General features: G+C 42.2%; 1 protein-coding gene and 4 long non-coding RNA genes across 8 annotated transcripts; 1 reads left to right on the top strand and 4 right to left on the bottom strand.

Annotated features, from left to right (window-relative positions):
- Positions 1–6,002: 6,002 nt before the first annotated feature.
- Positions 6,003–16,752, bottom strand: LOC121647192 (zona pellucida sperm-binding protein 4-like). 4 transcript variants are annotated; one of them, XM_041996403.1, is made up of 9 exons: positions 15,751–16,752; positions 7,744–7,998; positions 7,449–7,633; positions 7,243–7,340; positions 7,004–7,164; positions 6,722–6,914; positions 6,417–6,564; positions 6,258–6,333; positions 6,003–6,168 (listed from the first exon to the last, which is right to left on the bottom strand). In XM_041996403.1, the coding sequence occupies exons 1-9, from the start codon at positions 16,706–16,708 to the stop codon at positions 6,074–6,076; spliced, it is 2,169 nt and encodes a 722-aa protein (XP_041852337.1). In that variant the 5' UTR covers positions 16,709–16,752; the 3' UTR covers positions 6,003–6,073. The 4 variants fall into 4 exon arrangements, with proteins under 4 accessions (XP_041852337.1, XP_041852339.1, XP_041852340.1 ...); XM_041996405.1 differs by lacking the exons at positions 6,003–6,168; positions 6,258–6,333; positions 6,417–6,564; ... (3 more) ...; positions 7,449–7,633; positions 7,744–7,998 and adding exons at positions 13,220–13,970; positions 14,060–14,135; positions 14,219–14,366; ... (3 more) ...; positions 15,255–15,439; positions 15,550–15,736 and having other exon boundaries at positions 15,791–16,748; XM_041996406.1 differs by lacking the exons at positions 6,003–6,168; positions 6,258–6,333; positions 6,417–6,564; ... (3 more) ...; positions 7,449–7,633; positions 7,744–7,998 and adding exons at positions 13,220–13,970; positions 14,060–14,135; positions 14,219–14,366; ... (3 more) ...; positions 15,255–15,439; positions 15,550–15,736 and having other exon boundaries at positions 15,809–16,748.
- Positions 8,514–9,206, bottom strand: LOC121647193. Its single transcript, XR_006011809.1, has 2 exons — positions 8,897–9,206; positions 8,514–8,746 (listed from the first exon to the last, which is right to left on the bottom strand). It is a non-coding gene; the product is annotated as an uncharacterized LOC121647193 (long non-coding RNA).
- Positions 9,234–9,858, bottom strand: LOC121647196. Its single transcript, XR_006011811.1, has 3 exons — positions 9,800–9,858; positions 9,437–9,496; positions 9,234–9,286 (listed from the first exon to the last, which is right to left on the bottom strand). It is a non-coding gene; the product is annotated as an uncharacterized LOC121647196 (long non-coding RNA).
- Positions 10,375–10,851, top strand: LOC121647195. The gene is made up of 2 exons (XR_006011810.1): positions 10,375–10,430; positions 10,584–10,851. It is a non-coding gene; the product is annotated as an uncharacterized LOC121647195 (long non-coding RNA).
- On the bottom strand, positions 10,744–11,043 carry LOC121647197. Its single transcript, XR_006011812.1, has 2 exons — positions 11,009–11,043; positions 10,744–10,855 (listed from the first exon to the last, which is right to left on the bottom strand). It is a non-coding gene; the product is annotated as an uncharacterized LOC121647197 (long non-coding RNA).
- Positions 16,753–17,065: the final 313 nt, after the last annotated feature.

Genomic DNA, 17,065 nt, shown 5'->3' with positions numbered 1-17,065 from the left:
CACTTTTCTGTATCTTTATAGGTCTGGAAATGAATATATTGTAGACTTGTTTATTTTTGGTAATGTCCACAGCTCCATCGTCTCCTGGATTACAGACTACCTGACAGGAGGCCACAGTTTGTCCTCTGGGCAGCATCCTGTCTGATGTGATGGTCAGTGATTTAGGGGCTCCTCATGGGACTGTCCCATCTAATTCCCTTTCACCTTTTACGTCGCTGGTTTTCAGCACAACACTGAGTCCTGCCACCTTCACATATTCTAGGCTGTATAAAAGAGGGAAGGGAGGAGTACAGAGTGCTGGTAGACAGGTTTGTAGAGTGGATCCGCTGGAATCACCTATGTGACCAAGACCAAAATGATGGTGACAGCCTTCCAGAGGAAGATGACTCCTCTACCTCCACTGAAGATCTTGGGGCAGAAAGTGGAGATTGTTGAGAACTATATGTGCCTGGGAGTGACCATCAACAACAGACTGGACTGGAAATCCAACACAGATGCTGTGTACAAGAAGAGGATGAGCATGCTCTGCTTCTTGAGGCGGTTCAGATCCTTCATTGTCTGCAGCAAAATGTTGGAGATTTGTTATCACTTTGTCGTCTCCAGCTTGCTTTTTTTTTGCTGTTGTGTGTTGGGGAAGCAGCATCGGAGCAGCAAACTTAAAAAGAAGACTGGCTCTGTTATCAGGTGCAAACTGGACAATTATGAAACTGGTGGAGAAGAGGTCTCTAAATAAACTGGTTTACATCACGGATAACCCTGAGCACCCTCTCCACCACACACTGGTCAGACCATCTATCCATCCATCCATTACAGTGTCATGCACTTTTGCTGGAAGGCAGGTTTAAATAATTTTTGTATGACTTTCAAGTGTTTTGTCAGACATAACCTTTCAGTCAAAAATAGTATTATTTTCCAACAATGGCCTTTGGTCACAGTCGAACAAAACAGCAAAAATATTGATTTTGACATAAATCAAATAATCCTTTTAATCAAAAGTAAAATGTGAATTGTAGGGGCCCTGAAGTTTGGTATTCATGTGACACCTGCTCCTGTTATTAATAGTTAAGTAAAATGCATTTCACTGTCATTGCTTCATGCCATGTTCACAATGTGATGAGGATGAGATTGAAACAATTAAATAAAATAACTTATTTACAATAGATTTTTACAGAAAAATCTTTTTATTTTATTTTTAGTTTAAGTCGCAATGAATAGTGTAGCACAGAAAATATGTTCAGCACATGTGACAGTGTAGTGAATAAATACTCAGATGCATTTAATTCTACCTGCAGCAACTGTAACCTATATTTCATACCACTAATTATTTATCAATATTTATGAAACATATTTTATCAATGATCTGCTGAATTCTTGAGCTCATCTTTCCTTATTGTTCAGGGACAATCATGACCACGTTTCCAGAGGAAACCATTAGTTCTAGTCAAACCTTCTGGTCCACTGAACTGTTGCCCACAAAGGTAATCACTGTAGGAGAAAATACCTCAAGTGACTTAAGAACTTCTACCAGGGTGGGACCCATTGAAACCAGTAATGAAAAGTAATGATCATCTGTGTATGGTTAAAATTAAGGGACGTTAAAGTTATCATAGAATCAACCAAATATTGATATGAAAGCTTCTTGAAGTGTTAGGTTTGCAGTAATTGTTTTATATCAGCATATAAGTCTGAAGAAATGGCACTACAATGCAAAACAGGCTAATCCTATGTGAGATTGAGTTTTTATCATTTCATGTGTCCATTACAGAGAACTGACTAGTTTATTTGTCCAATATGCATCCACGTGGATTTAATAGTGAGGCTGCATCCACAAATCTGTTATTGTGAAAGCAAACATTTTTAAATGATCAGGTAGCTTTTTCAGACACTTACATGCTTTTCTGAGGTATTGCCATTGGCAAATGAAAGCCACAGTCTATTTCCTTGTGTCCAGCAGCAGAAAGAACTCTGCAAGGAACATTCACTTGTCTTTTTATTTTATTCCCTTTGCAGGGGGTCGATGGATGTGGTTTGTGGATAGGACGATATGTGGCAGCTTGGTTTTGAACGGTCTAAAGAAGTGGAGAATCCATTCATGGCATTAACATTGAGGTGAAAATGTATCTGTTGATCCTAAAGCCACTACTTCTGTCTGAACTGAACAACAAAGCACAGTTAGTGCTGCAAAAGATGCAACACTCCACCGCTTTATCGTGTCCCTAAAGAACTCTGAACAGGCCAGTCCCCAAGTTTACAGTTTCTTTCTGCTGCTGCATTTATGCGTCACCAGGCAAGAAAATTAACAAACCGCACCTCTGAGGCCAAATAATCACCAAACAAAGCCACTCTAAAGCTTTAGAGTGTATTATCTAATGTTAATTTTATCCACTTCTAATGAACTGTTGATCCTTTGGGTGGTACTTGGGATATCTTATCGGATCCGGTTACTGTGGCAGTTTGACATTAAATTATTTACTGGGTCACAAAAACCTTCAAAGGTCTTCATAACCTCAAGCTGTATTTGTCACCAAATGTTTATTTAGCTAGTACACATTGACAGGCACATTGATCTTTGTTCCAAATTTGCTGATGGTTTATTTCAGGTAAACTATGTCAGTCTTGCAGGGTCTATTGTAGGGTGAGCTTACAAAGTATGAGTGAATCAGCCTAGAGAATCTCTCATGATGATGCCCAGAAAGGTACAATACAAAGGAGTAGGAGGATCAAAGAGGGTCAAGACTGAGTGGTTGGGAAATATAGGAAGGGGACGGTAATTGCCATGTGGGCTATAGATTCAACATGAAGGTGATAAGTTAGCAAACTGTTTACCATGCAAAGAAATGCAGAGAGATTTGAACATTATTTGGGAATAATGCCACATACGTCTGGATAATATTAATCTATCCATCATTATTTACACAATTGTACCTGTGCTTCATGAACATATCTTTATTATAGTTGGGAGCAACTTGTTTCTGAACTGCAAGTGGCTCCTTCGAACCTGTGCAGTGTTGATTTTCCTCAGCAGCCCACTTTCTTCAAACTGTTATGTAATCATCTAACTTTGACACATTTTATATTTGAATGCCAGTCTTCTCAGTAAATGACAATTATTACTGTCTGCAATGATGACTAGATTTGCCATAGTTCTTATAAGTGGACTATATGGCTTCTAAGCTGCTCTTCTAATTATTACCACTATATTTATCTGCTGTTAGTCTTTTTATTAAGATAAGGAGCTTCTGGCACCACCATGACTTTGATCTGTTATACTAATTATAATGTACGTCAAATGAATTAAGAGTGTGTTTCATTAGTAGGATGTAATATAGTGGGTTCAATTCTGAGTAATTACCAAAGCAGGAATAAGGTAAAGATTTTCATTTTATGTCTGAAAAACGTAAACACAGCTGTGTAACTTTGTTTAGGACTGTCTTGATCTATTCATTACCTCTGAATTCTTATCTGTGCAGGGATTTCCCAAACTGGGTCTCTTAAAAACATTAATCATAAAGAGACTGTGCCTGCCAGATGGGTTAGTATCAGTTTAACAGCAGATGAAGAAAATATATGTATTTGAAAATTAAATAGCCAATACAGTGTTTTTAAATCACCTTTCTGTGTGGTGGTGTGACCTCTCAGGTTAAGTACTGTAAGGTCTCTAATAATAAAATGCAAGGTGGCCTCTGTGAGTGGCAGGGAACAGTGACAACAACTAGGGGGGAATATATTGCAACACACTTTGATTTCTCTAAAATGTGTATACAAAACAGGGACTCACGCAGCAGAGTTGCAGGGTGCATGCTCGGCCTCCACCAGTAGCCAGTAACACATGAACAGGCAGCTTTAATATACTTTGCTAATAATAGGGCTAAACAAAGAGATATTTCCAATCTTACAATAGCGTCTCTTTAAAATCCCAACATTTTTCATAAACAAGAATATTTAACATGACCATAAAGAATTACATTGGAAATACTGTATTAAACTGTATTAACTGCGATTATAATGGGAAACGTAAGGTCTCTGGGGAATAAGATGGATGAACTTGTGGCGCTGGTGAAGACCCAGAGGGAATACTGCGAGTGCAGCATTTTTTTTGCTTCAGTGAAACTTGGTTGCACTCGTACATCTTGGACAACAGCGTTGAGATTCCAGGGGGTCGGGTGCAGTGTGAGCTGGGCGGCTGCCAGAGGTGGGGACCCTGGCGATCTGATCCTTGGCTGCAAAAGCTAGCTATAGGGACGTGGCATGTCACCTCTCTGGCAGGGAAGGAGCCTGAGCTGTTGCGCGAGGTTGAACGGTTCTGGCTAGATATTGTTGGACTCACCTCGACGCACGGCTTGGGCTCTGGAACCACTGTCCTTGAAAGGGACTGGACCCTCTGGAGTTGCTCTCGGTGAGAGGCACCGAGCAGGTAAGGGCATGCTCATTGCCCCCCGACTTGGCGCCTGTACATTGGGGTTTACCCTGGTGGACGAAATGGTAACCTCCCTCCGCCTTCGGGTGGGGGGACGGGTCTATTCAATTCAATTCAATTTATTATGGAAAACCCATTGAGATGTAACATCTCTTTTGCAAGGGGGGCCAAAAGAAACATAAAGACATTGACAAAACAAAAATAAACAAAACAGTATTACTATATACCAAACATACTGTATATATATAAATAAAGGACAATACACGAGACAGCGACTAGCACTTGCTTGCTTACACAACCCAACTTCTACCAAAACTGTATAGAAACAACATTAACACAGAGTTTTTGTCATTTGCAGTTTACACAACTTCAAATTGACAGATAAACACATAAACACATAAGGAGCGCAATGGAAACAGCATTACAGACACTGACAAACTGTTTTGAGGTGAGTATTGAGTAGAATTCTGAAATGACAATGGGATGTTATTGACCTCAAAGATGGAAGTAAATGGTTCCAGTCATCAGGGGCCTTATAAGAGAAGGACTACCGACCTGCCTCCTTCCTCGCAAATGGAACAATAAATGAGAGATTTCCAGAGTTTCTTAAAGAGTAGGAGAATGACAAAGGAATTAAGAAACATTTTAGATATGGAGGTGAGTCAAAATAAGCACATTTGAAAATAAATTGAAACTAATGGCACTGTCTTTTCCCATCAGGCTGTAACCAAATAAGTTTTTCATATAGAGTACAATGATTAGTTCTATAAGGATATTTTAAGATGAATCTGCAGAGAGTATTAAATAAGATATTTAATGGTTTAAGATGTATATCATATGTATTTTGATAAATTATGTCAGCGTAATCAATGATATGTAATATCAACTGAGTGACAATCTTTTTTATTTCTTGAGTGAAACAGTTAGATGAACAGTATAAAGGCATTAAAGAAGCATAAGTTCTTTTGATTATGTTGTCAATATGTGGTTTAAATTTGTTACATATATATATATATATATATATATATATATATATATATATATATATATATATATATATATATATATATATATAAGAACCGGATTCCGACCCGTTTTGTTACCGTCCCTTCTCCCCCTAGACTTAGGCGTAACAAAAAATGGGGGCTCATCCAGGATAAAAAGCAACTTCTACAAAGTCTTGTGGTTCATTTGAATGAACAAAAGGTGTCTGTGTTGTCTTCTGCAGCAGTAATTGCTGATGAATATGTGTTAACCCATAAAACTGTTTTCCTGTATCCAGTGAAACCCGTTCCCAGGGATGTTCAAGGGGCTGTAAAAACCAGGAACAAAAGTGGCCACTTGATTGCAAACTGCCAAAAGCTGAAGCAGAGGGGCCAGAACTCTCCTCCGCATTTAAAAGAAGTGGGTTTAATCCAGTGTGATACAGGTAAGGCGAACATAAGTCAGCACGTTGATTTGTAGCACCAACTCATCACCGTGATTGTGAAGGTGGGACTGGTAAAAACTGACCATAGTAATTGAAGAAACTTTCTGAAAATTTTCACACATGTAGACATTTTTATTTAATTCAGCTCTTTTCTTGTTTTGTTTAATTTTGTTTTATTTTGAATGTTTTTATCTTTGATTTCTGTTAAATTTTTGAGCTTGCTCTGTTTACTCTTCAGCTGCAGCAGTCATGATGACTTCCCCAGAAGAAACCACAACCTTTGGTTCAACCCTCTTTGCCTCTGCAGTGTCTGTATCTCTCTCTGCAGACAGACAAACAGATATACAAACATGGTCAGATTTATGAATATAGTACCTCAGGAATGTCAAACATTACAAATTCATCTCTTACTTCTCCTGGCGCAGTGTGGTTCACAACTGGCATTGGGTCCTGGAACACACACATCTGTACTGCAATGAATGTACACCTGAGAAAGAAAAACAGTTTTAGAAGGAGAAATGCAACATAAAATATTCTGCCCAGCTGGTTCTTTTTGGGTAATGTCATTACATGTTCCTTCAGAAGTTCCATTGAATGGGGATCCACAAGGGTGAACATTTTGAAGAGGAAACGCCTGTAGTGAGTTGGGAAGTCTAGACCAGAAGACTGACCCACTGGAACCAGTGATGACAAGTAACGATCATCTCTGTATGGACATCTGCATGGAGAGCAGTTCAAATTTAGGAAAAACACTTCATGGGTATATGAAACCCATACATGAACATTACAAATAATATTGTCTAGTTTAAGCTTATCAGCAACATCTTGCTTTAAAAAATAGATTATTTGTGAGAAATTCAATATTATCTTTTTACCCGTCAATCAGAATGTCCCACTGGGGCAGACTATGAGGACTGGGACTTGTGGTTGCCCAACAGTGACCTAGAGTCAGAACCAGTGATGGATCTGTCTTTTCAAGGAGTTGAACCTCCACGTACACAGGATCCCTGAGCACTTTAGTCACAGGATAATCAGAATCCACATAGTAAGATGTGTAGGCTGCATCCACTGTGAGAGGAGAGACAAATCAGTTATTGTGAAAGCTAACATATATTAATATTTGACAGAGAAGCTTTATCAAGCTAAGATACACTGACCTTCATTACAACCCTTTGTGCTGCATATGCCATTGGCTATCCTCAGGTGGACATGGATGGGTCCTAAAGCAGCAACTGGCAGAGGAGGATTGTCCAATGGTAAGACTTCCACAACCAAAGTTTCAACAGCGGTGCCAATGTATTTGCACTGGAAAAGCAACCTGAAAAAGAGAACTGACTTTATGTTCCTGTTTCAAAATCTTTAATTTTATTCTGTAACACTAAAAATGATCACCTACTCATAGCTGCTGTCCCTCATAATGGCTCCACGAGGCCCAACTTCTACTTCATAGGAGGAGGTCATCCTGTTCTCATAATATATAGCACCTGGTTCCTCCTGCATATGGTTAAACAAGGTTAATGTTGTAATAATTTTAAATAATAATGAATAATTAAATGTGTATTTGTGTTACTAGTTTAAAGACTAAAGAAACTGAAATATTACCATGACAACAGAGCCACAGTCAGTTACGCCAAAGTAGTAGATGGCAAAAGCTGAATTAGAGTCAACATGTGTACAGCTTTGGCCATGTCCCAACAGTGAGATTGTCTCAAGGTCAATGTTAGGTAAAGTGACCTCTCTGGCCACTACAACGATGAAGTGTGCATCCTTGGTGCACTGGACTGTCACTGATGAAACAAAGACAGGCTGAGGTAGTTTAAACATAAAATGACAGAACACTGTTTTGGCTGCATTACTTGAGACTTGAAAGAGGCTAGCAGCCTGATTAAACACCTACCTCCTTTTCCAAAGTAGCACTGATGACCATCAAAGCAGCAGTCTATGGCCTCACATCCAGCGGCAGAAATATCATGAACTCCACATGAGACTCTCACATGACTATCCACATCACAGCTCTTAACAGGAGGCGTTGCAGGGATCTGGGGTGTTTGGGGATCTTTGGAGGGGAGCTTTGGAGTATGGTGGGGATTACCGTGAGGCAGCTTAGGGCTCTCAGGGACTTGAGGGCTCTGAGGGACGTAAGGGTTCTGAGGGAGTTGAGGGCTCTGAGGGACTTGAGGGACTTGAGGGCTTTGAGGGACAAAAGGTTTCTGAGAGACTTGAGGGCTCTGAGGGACTTGAGGGCTCTCAGGGATTTGAGGGACTTGAGGACTCTGAGGGACCTGAGGGGTCCAAGCCTTATGGGAATCCATTTTATGGCTGATGTAAATCTTTTGCCGGTCCTGAGGCGGTTGGTAAACTTGAGGGTTCTGTGGAGGAGGCACATAGACCTGAGGGTTTGATGGTGGTGGAACGCTTTGTTTCTGAGGGACAGCAGGGTTTTCAGGTACCTTGTGACCGGTACCATAGCCAGTGTAGGTCCTTTGTGGGTCCTGAGGCGGTTGGTAAACTTGAGGGTTCTGAGGAGGAGGCACATATACCGGAGGGTTTGGTGGTGGTGGAACATTTTGTTTCTGAGGGACAGGAGGGTTTTCAGGCACCTTGGGACCGGTATAATGGCCAGTGTAGGTCTTTTGTGGGTCCTGAGGCGGTTGGTATACTTGAGGGTTCTGAGGAGGAGGCACATAGACCTGAGGGTTTGATGGTGGTGGAACATTTTGTTTCTGAGGGACAGGAGGGTTTTCAGGCACCTTGGGACCGGTACCATAGCCAGTGTAGGTCTTTTGTGGGTCCTGAGGCGGTTGGTAAACTTGAGGGTTCTGAGGAGGAGGCACATAGACCTGAGGGTTTGATGGTGGTGGAACATTTTGTTTCTGAGGGACAGGAGGGTTTTCAGGCACCTTGGGACCGGTATAATGGCCAGTGTAGGTCTTTTGTGGGTCCTGAGGCGGTTGGTAAACTTGAGGGTTCTGAGGAGGAGGCACATAGACCTGAGGGTTTGATGGTGGTGGAACATTTTGTATCTGAGGGACAGGAGGGTTTTCAGGCACCTTGTGACCGGTACCATAGCCAGTGTAGGTCCTTTGTGGGTCCTGAGGCGGTTGGTAAACTTGAGGGTTCTGAGGAGGAGGCACATAGACCTGAGGGTTTGATGGTGGTGGAACATTTTGTTTCTGAGGGACAGGAGGGTTTTCAGGCACCTTGGGACCGGTACCATAGCCAGTGTAGGTCTTTTGTGGGTCCTGAGGCGGTTGGTAAACTTGAGGGTTCTGAGGAGGAGGCACATAGACCTGAGGGTTTGATGGTGGTGGAACATTTTGTTTCTGAGGGACAGGAGGGTTTTCAAGCACCTTGGGACCGGTATAATGGCCAGTGTAGGTCTTTTGTGGGTCCTGAGGCGGTTGGTAAACTTGAGGGTTCTGAGGAGGAGGCACATAGACCTGAGGGTTTGATGGTGGTGGAACATTTTGTATCTGAGGGACAGGAGGGTTTTCAGGCACCTTGGGACCGGTACCATAGCCAGTGTAGGTCCTTTGTGGGTCCTGAGGCGGTTGGTAAACTTGAGGATTCTGAGGAGGAGGTATATACACCTGAGGGTTTGATGGTGGTGGAACATTTTGTTTCTGAGGGACAGTAGGAATTTCAGGCACCTTGGGACCGGTATAATGGCCAGTGTAGGTCTTTTGTGGGTCCTGAGGCGGTTGGTAAACTTGAGGGTTCTGAGGAGGAGGTACATAGACCTGAGGGTTTGATGGTGGTGGAACATTTTGTTTCTGAGGGACAGGAGGGTTTTCAGGCACCTTGGGACCGGTACCATAGCCGATGTAGGTCTTTTGTGGGTCCTGAGGCGGTTGGTAAACTTGAGGATTCTGAGGAGGAGGCACATAGACCTGAGGGTTTGATGGTGGTGGAGGCACGTTTTGTTTCTGAGGGACAGGAGGGTTTTCAGGCACCTTGGGACCGGTACCATAGCCAGTGTAGGTCTTTTGTGGGTCCTGAGGAGGTTGGTAAACTTGAGGGTTCTGAGAAGGAGGCACATATACCTGAGGGTTTGATGGTGGTGGAACATTTTGTTTCTGAGGGACAGGAGGGTTTTCAGGCACCTTGGGACCAGTTCCATGGCCAGTGTAGGTCTTTTGCGGGTCCTGAGGCGGTTGGTAAACTTGAGGGTTCTGTGGAGGAGGCACATAGACCTGAGGGTTTGATGGTGGTGGAACGCTTTGTTTCTGAGGGACAGCAGGGTTTTCAGGTACCTTGTGACCGGTACCATAGCCAGTGTAGGTCTTTTGTGGGTCCTGAGGCGGTTGGTAAACTTGAGGGTTCTGAGGAGGAGGCACATAGACCTGAGGGTTTGATGGTAGTGGAACATTTTGTTTCTGAGGGACAGGAGGATTTTCAGGCACCTTGGGACCGGTATCATGGCCAGTGTAGGTCTTTTGTGGGTCCTGAGGCGATTGGTAAACTTGAGGGTTCTGAGGAAGAGGCTCATAGACCTGAGGGTTTGATGGTGGTGGAGGCACGTTTTGTTTCTGAGGGACAGGAGGGTTTTCAGGCACCTTGGGACCAGTTCCATGGCCAGTGTAGGTCTTTTGCGGGTCCTGAGGCGGTTGGTAAACTTGAGGGTTCTGAGGAAGAGGCACATAGACCTGAGGGTTTGATGGTGGTGGGGGCACGTTTTGTTTCTGGGGGACAGTAGGGTTTTCAGGCACCTTGGGTTCGGTACCATAGCCAATGTAGGTCTTTTGTGGGTCCTGAGGCGGTTGGTAAACTTGAGGGTTCTGAGGAGGAGGCACATAGACCTGAGGGTTTGATGGTAGTGGAACATTTTGTTTCTGAGGGACAGGAGGATTTTCAGGCACCTTGGGACCGGTATCATGGCCAGTGTAGGTCTTTTGTGGGTCCTGAGGCGGTTGGTAAACTTGAGGGTTCTGAGGAGGAGGCACATAGACCTGAGGGTTTGATGGTGGTGGAACATTTTGTTTCTGAGGGACAGGAGGGTTTTCAGGCACCTTGGGACCGGTACCATAGCCGATGTAGGCCTTTTGTGGGTCCCGAGGAGGTTGGTAAACTTGGGGGTTCTGAGGAGGATGCACATAGACCTGAGGGTTTGATGGTGGTGGAGGCACGTTTTGTTTCTGAGGGACACGAGGGTTTTCAGGCACCTTGGGTCCAGTTCCATGGCCAGTGTAGGTATTTTGCTGGACTGGAGGCAGTTGGTAAACTTGTAGGTTCTGAGGAGGAAGCACATAGACCTGAAGGTTTGATGCTGGTGGAATGTTTTGTTTCTGAGGGACAGGAGGGTTTCCAGGCATCTTGGTGCCCATATCATGGCTGGTGTAAGACTTTTGCTGGTCCTGAGGCAGCTGGTACACTTGAGGGTTCTGAGGAGGAGGCACATAGACCTGAGGGTTTGATGGTGACGCAACCTGAGGATTCTGCGCGACAGGAGGGTTTTCAGGCATCTTGTATCCCGTATCATAGCCAGTGTAAGACTTTTGCGGGTCCTGAGGCGGGTGGTAAACTTGAGGGTTCTGAGGATGAGGCACATACACCTGAGGGTTTGATGGTGGAACGTTTTGTTGCTGATATGAAGGCATCATCGGTGGTGAAAAAAACTGAGAGTCCATCGACTTTCTTGGTGGTAGAACTTGAGGTTTCTGAGATGGATTCTTTGACAGACCACCCCTGGACATCCAGTCATCATAGCCCTGAGCTTCTACATCTTTCCCAGCTAGGCTGCATAGCAGAGCTATTGCTGCAAAAGTGGTAACACTCCAATGCTTTGCCATAGTCTCACAACTCACTAGCCTGGTCAATGTCCAAGTGTACAATTTCTGTCTGCTGCTGAATTTATGTGCTACCAAGCTTGATGCTTTGCAAACCCCACCTCTGAAACAAACTGACAACCAATCAAGGCCACTTCATAGCCTCAGGATGTATTATGCAATAATAATAAGATAAGCTTTAAGCTTTTTTTTAAAAAAAATATTAACACTTCCAGCTGCCTCCAGGTCCTCTGGAAGGATATTCCACAGCAGGAGACCATAAGCACTAAAAGATGTCTCTCTGTAAGTTTTAGTCCTCACCTTAAGAATAAACAGACCAGCTCCCGATGACCTGAAGGCTCTGGGAGGTTAATAAACTAAAAGTAAATGGATAAATACTTAGGACTACAACCTTTAAGAGTTTTAAAAACACATGAAGGAATATAAAATTGATTTGGAAGCACACATGAAACCCATGCAGAGATTTTAAAACTGGAGTATAATCAGCTCTCTTTCTGGTCTTTATCAGCAGACGAGCAGCTGAATTTTATAAAGGCTGTAACAGAGTAATAGTCATTTTAGGAAGTCCAGAAACAAGAGCATTACAACAATCTATTTCACAGGTAATTAAGAATGGACCAGTCACTGCATTGCCCTGGCAGCAGCAAATGGGGATCTGTTACACTAATAAACACAAATGAAAAAATTCACAAGATGTTTATTTTGATTCATTTTATCAAATAAAGTCTTCAAAGAACAAAATACCCAGACTGAGCAACTTGGTAGATGATTTTGGAAATGTATTTTCTGTTAATTTAGTGATAAATTGGATTGATTTCTAATTTTTGATGCATTTTTGCCAAATACCCTGGACATTGCAGATCCGGCCTAAGAGAGTAAATATAATACTGTTGTTCCTGGAAACAGTTTATCTTAGAACAGCAGCATAATATTTACTGGTTTGTTCCATGAATTATAACACCAGTGATTAATTTTGTTTTTATAACACGAACATTCTGAAAAGTCTGATTCTTTTATTTATTTATTTATTTGTTTTTAAAAATTAAATTGTACACATCTACCTTTTTATACACCATCAATCCCTTTTGTCTTACTTTTAGTGTCTGTTACAAGTGCACCACCATGAATCAAAATTATGTGATTTTGCAACATGGCACTTTGTAACTTAGTTTTTTACTCAATGTGTCTGCTGGCAAAAACTGCACCCTTTGTCAGTTCTAAGGTTAATAGTGAACTTTTAGAGGATTGAGCACAAAGAAATGCATGCAAACCTTAACAATCTGAAGTAAACTTGTTAAAAACAAGAGGACCAAAATTTCCCCACAATGACCTGAGAGATTGATAAAATGCTAAAGACACCGATTACTTCATGTTTGTGCTGCTAAAGACGGTTCTGCAAGATGTTAAATTGGGGAGTGTACTTTTTGTTTTAATTAGATAGATACTGACATGGTGTAACATGTCATGTTGTTGCTCATCTGAGATTGTATTTTGCTTTTTGTAATGGCACCTTGTTATGTAAATACTTAGAATTGAAAGATGTGCTCACTTATATGACTGCATATACATGATAGAAAAGAAAGTCTTTAGTCACATCTTTTAATTATGTATATGGAAACATCTTTACAGACAAAGTTCAGTATAAATGTCAACAGTCCGTTTTTATTAGAAGTAGATGATTTTACAAAATTAAGTAATTTGTACAGTTTTAATTAATGTGTTTTTCTACTGTGGGTTTTGAACACACGTTCTTACAACTTGGGGTATCCCTGATTTCTCTCTAATGGAGCTACAGTGGGTAAAGTAGCCAATTAAGTCCAGGGTTTTACATACTTAACTTCAAATGCTTGAACATTTTAAATCAGATATCCCTTTGAAAATGAGACCAGATTAGACTTGAATATATTATTATTATTTATGTTGTAGTTTGTTGTATTGCACAGAGTTTAATCATACTGTAAGACCTTTGTAAGATTCTGTTTACCCTGTAAACAAAGCAATACGATTATTACTACCTCAAGGATGCTGTTAAGTCAGCACGTTGATTTGTAGCACCAACTCATCACCTTGATTGTAAAGGTGTTACTGGTAAAAACTGACCACAGTACTTGAAGAAACTTTCTGAAAATTTTCACACATGTAGACATTTTATTTAATTCAGCTCTTTTCTTGTTTTGTTTAATTTTGTTTTATTTTGAATGTTTTTATCTTTGATCTCTGTAGACTTCTTGAGCTTCCTCTGTTTACTCTTTAGCTGCAGCAGTCATGATGACTTCCCCAGAAGAAACCACAACCTTTGGTTCAACCCTCTTTGCCTCTGCAGCGTCTGTATCTCTCTCTGCAGACAGACAAACAGATATACAAACATGGTCAGATTTATGAATATAGTACCTCAGGAATGTCAAACATTACAAATTCATCTCTTACTTCTCCTGGCGCAGTGTGGTTCACAACTGGCATTGGGTCCTGGAACACACACATCTGTGCTGCAATGAATGTACACCTGAGAAAGAAAAACAGTTTTAGAAGGAGAAATGCAACATAAAATATTCTGCCCAGCTGGTTCTTTATGGGTAATGTCATTACATGTTCCTTCAGAGGTTCCATTGAATGGGGATCCACAAAGGTGAACATTTTGAAGAGGAAACGCCTGTAGTGAGTTGGGAAGTCTAGACCAGAAGACTGACCCACTGGAACCAGTGATGACAAGTAACGATCATCTCTGTATGGACATCTGCATGGAGAGCAGTTCAAATTTAGGAAAAACACTTCATGGGTATATGAAACCCAATCATACATGAACATTACAAATAATATTGTCTAGTTTAAGCTTATCAGCAACATCTTGCTTTAAAAAATAGATTATTTGTGAGAAATTCAATATTATCTTTTTACCCGTCAATCAGAATGTCCCACTGGGGCAGACTATGAGGACTGGGACTTGTGGTTGCCCAACAGTGACCTAGAGTCAGAACCAGTGATGGATCTGTCTTTTCAAGGAGTTGAACCTCCACGTACACAGGATCCCTGAGCACTTTAGTCACAGGATAATCAGAATCCACATAGTAAGATGTGTAGGCTGCATCCACTGTGAGAGGAGAGACAAATCAGTTATTGTGAAAGCTAACATATATTAATATTTGACAGAGAAGCTTTATCAAGCTAAGATACACTGACCTTCATTACAACCCTTTGTGCTGCATATGCCATTGGCTATCCTCAGGTGGACATGGATGGGTCCTAAAGCAGCAACTGGCAGAGGAGGATTGTCCAATGGTAAGACTTCCACAACCAAAGTTTCAACAGCGGTGCCAATGTATTTGCACTGGAAAAGCAACCTGAAAAAGAGAACTGACTTTATGTTCCTGTTTCAAAATCTTTAATTTTATTCTGTGACACTAAAAATGATCACCTACTCATAGCTGCTGTCCCTAGTAATGGCTCCAAGAGGCCCAACCCCGACTTCATAGGAGGAGGTCATCCTGTTCTCATAATATATAGCACCTGGTTCCTCCTACATATGATTAAAAAAGGTTAATGTAATAATAATTTTAAATAATAATGAATAATTAAATGTGTATTTGTGTTACTAGTTTAAAGACTAAAGAAACTGAAATATTACCATGACAACAGAGCCACAGTCAGTTACGCCAAAGTAGTAGATGGCAAAAGCTGAATTAGAGTCAACATGTGTACAGCTTTGGCCATGTCCCAACAGTGAGATTGTCTCAAGGTCAATGTTAGGTAAAGTGACCTCTCTGGCCACTACAACGATGAAGTGTGCATCCTTGGTGCACTGGACTGTCACTGATGAAACAAAGACAGGCTGAGGTAGTTTAAACATAAAATGACAGAACACTGTTTTGGATGCATTACTTGAGACTTGAAAGAGGCTAGCAGCCTGATTAAACACCTACCTCCTTTTCCAAAGTAGCACTGATGACCATCAAAGCAGCAGTCTATGGCCTCACATCCAGCGGCAGAAATATCATGAATTCCACATGGGACTCTCACATGACTATCCACGTCACAGCTCTTAACAGGAGGCGTTGCAGGGATCTGGGGATTCTTGGAGGGGTGCTTCGTGTTATGACCATGAGGCACCTTGGGACTCTCAGGGACTTGAGGGTTCTGAGGGACTTGAGGGTTCTGCGGGACTTTAGGATTCTGAGGAACTTGAGGGTTCTGAGGGACTTGAGGGTTCTGAGGGACTTGAGGGTTCTGAGGGACTTGAGGGTTCTGAGTTTTTTGGGAACCCATATCATGGCTCAACTTTTTAGAGTCGTGAGGTGGGTGGTAAATTTGAGGGTTCTGTGGAGGAGGCACATAGACCTGAGGGTTTGATGGTGGTGGAATCTTGGGATTCTGTGGGACAGGAGGGTTTCCAGGCACCTTTTGACCACCATGGCCAGTGTAGGTCTTTTGCGGGTCCTGAGGCGGGTGGTAAACTTGAGGGTTCTGAGGAGGAGGCACATAGACCTGGGGGTTTGATGGTGGTGGAATCTTGGGATTCTGTGGGACAGGAGGGTTTCCAGGCACCTTTTGACCACCATGGCCAGTGTAGGTCTTTTGCGGGTCCTGAGGAGGGTGGTAAACTTGAGGAGTCTGAGGATGAGGCACATAGACCTGAGGGTTTGATGGTGGTGGAATCTTCTGAGGGACAGGAGGGTTTCCAGGTGTTTTGGTACCGAAATCATGGTCGAGCTTTTGTGGATCATAATGCGGGTGGTAAGGATGAGGATTCTGTTGGACAGGAGGGTTTCCAGGCATCTTGTGTCCCTTATCATAGCCAGTGTTATACTTTTGCGGGTCTTGAGGCGGGTGGTAAACTTGAGGCGTCTGAGGATGAGGCACATAGACCTGAGGGTTTGATGGTGGTGGAACGTATTGTTGCGGATATGAAGGCATCACCGGTGGTGAAACAAACTGAGGGTCCATTGGCTTGGTTGGTGGATACTTTGACGGACCACCCTTGGACATCCAGTGATCATAGCCCTGAGCTTCTACATCTTTCCCAACTAGGCCGCATAGCAGAGCTAGTGCTGCAAAAGTGGTAACACTCCAATGCTTCGCCATAGTCTCACAACTGACTGACCTGGTCAATGTCCAAGTGTACAATTTCTGTCTGCTGCTGAATTTATGTGCTACCAGGCTTGATGCCTTGCAAACCCCACCTCTGAAACAAACTGACAACCAATCAAGGCCACTTCATAGCCTCAGGATGTATTATGTAACAAAACATTTTCAGCATTCAAGTGAAAAGTCTGGTAATTTTGGAAGCAGATTTACAGAGCTGGTGTTATGAGGGTGAAATGTGACTTATCAGATCAGGTCAGTGTGCAGGGTGACAGTGTGACATGAAGATTAGGGTCAGAAAAACCTTTATAGGGTCTTTTTAGCCTTTGAGCCATTTATCACCAAATGTTTGTTTTG

This window comes from Melanotaenia boesemani, chromosome 10 (genome assembly GCF_017639745.1).
Source record: "Melanotaenia boesemani isolate fMelBoe1 chromosome 10, fMelBoe1.pri, whole genome shotgun sequence".
In the NCBI taxonomy this organism is placed as follows: Eukaryota; Metazoa; Chordata; class Actinopteri; order Atheriniformes; family Melanotaeniidae; genus Melanotaenia; species Melanotaenia boesemani.
The sequence above is the reverse complement of the archived record's forward strand: the minus strand, read 5'-3'. Positions and strand labels throughout refer to the sequence as shown.

Bases quoted from the DNA above. Each gene is read 5' to 3' on its own strand.
- LOC121647192 (XM_041996403.1), bottom strand. From the start codon at position 16,708: ATGGCGAAGCATTGGAGTGTTACCACTTTTGCAGCACTAGCTCTGCTA. The intron at 7,634-7,743 runs GTAGGTGTTTAA...TTGTTTCATCAG, and splicing joins GTGCTACTTTGGAAAAGGAG to TGACAGTCCAGTGCACCAAG. The intron at 7,165-7,242 runs GTAGGTGATCAT...TCTCTTTTTCAG, and splicing joins ATGAGGGACAGCAGCTATGA to GTTGCTTTTCCAGTGCAAAT.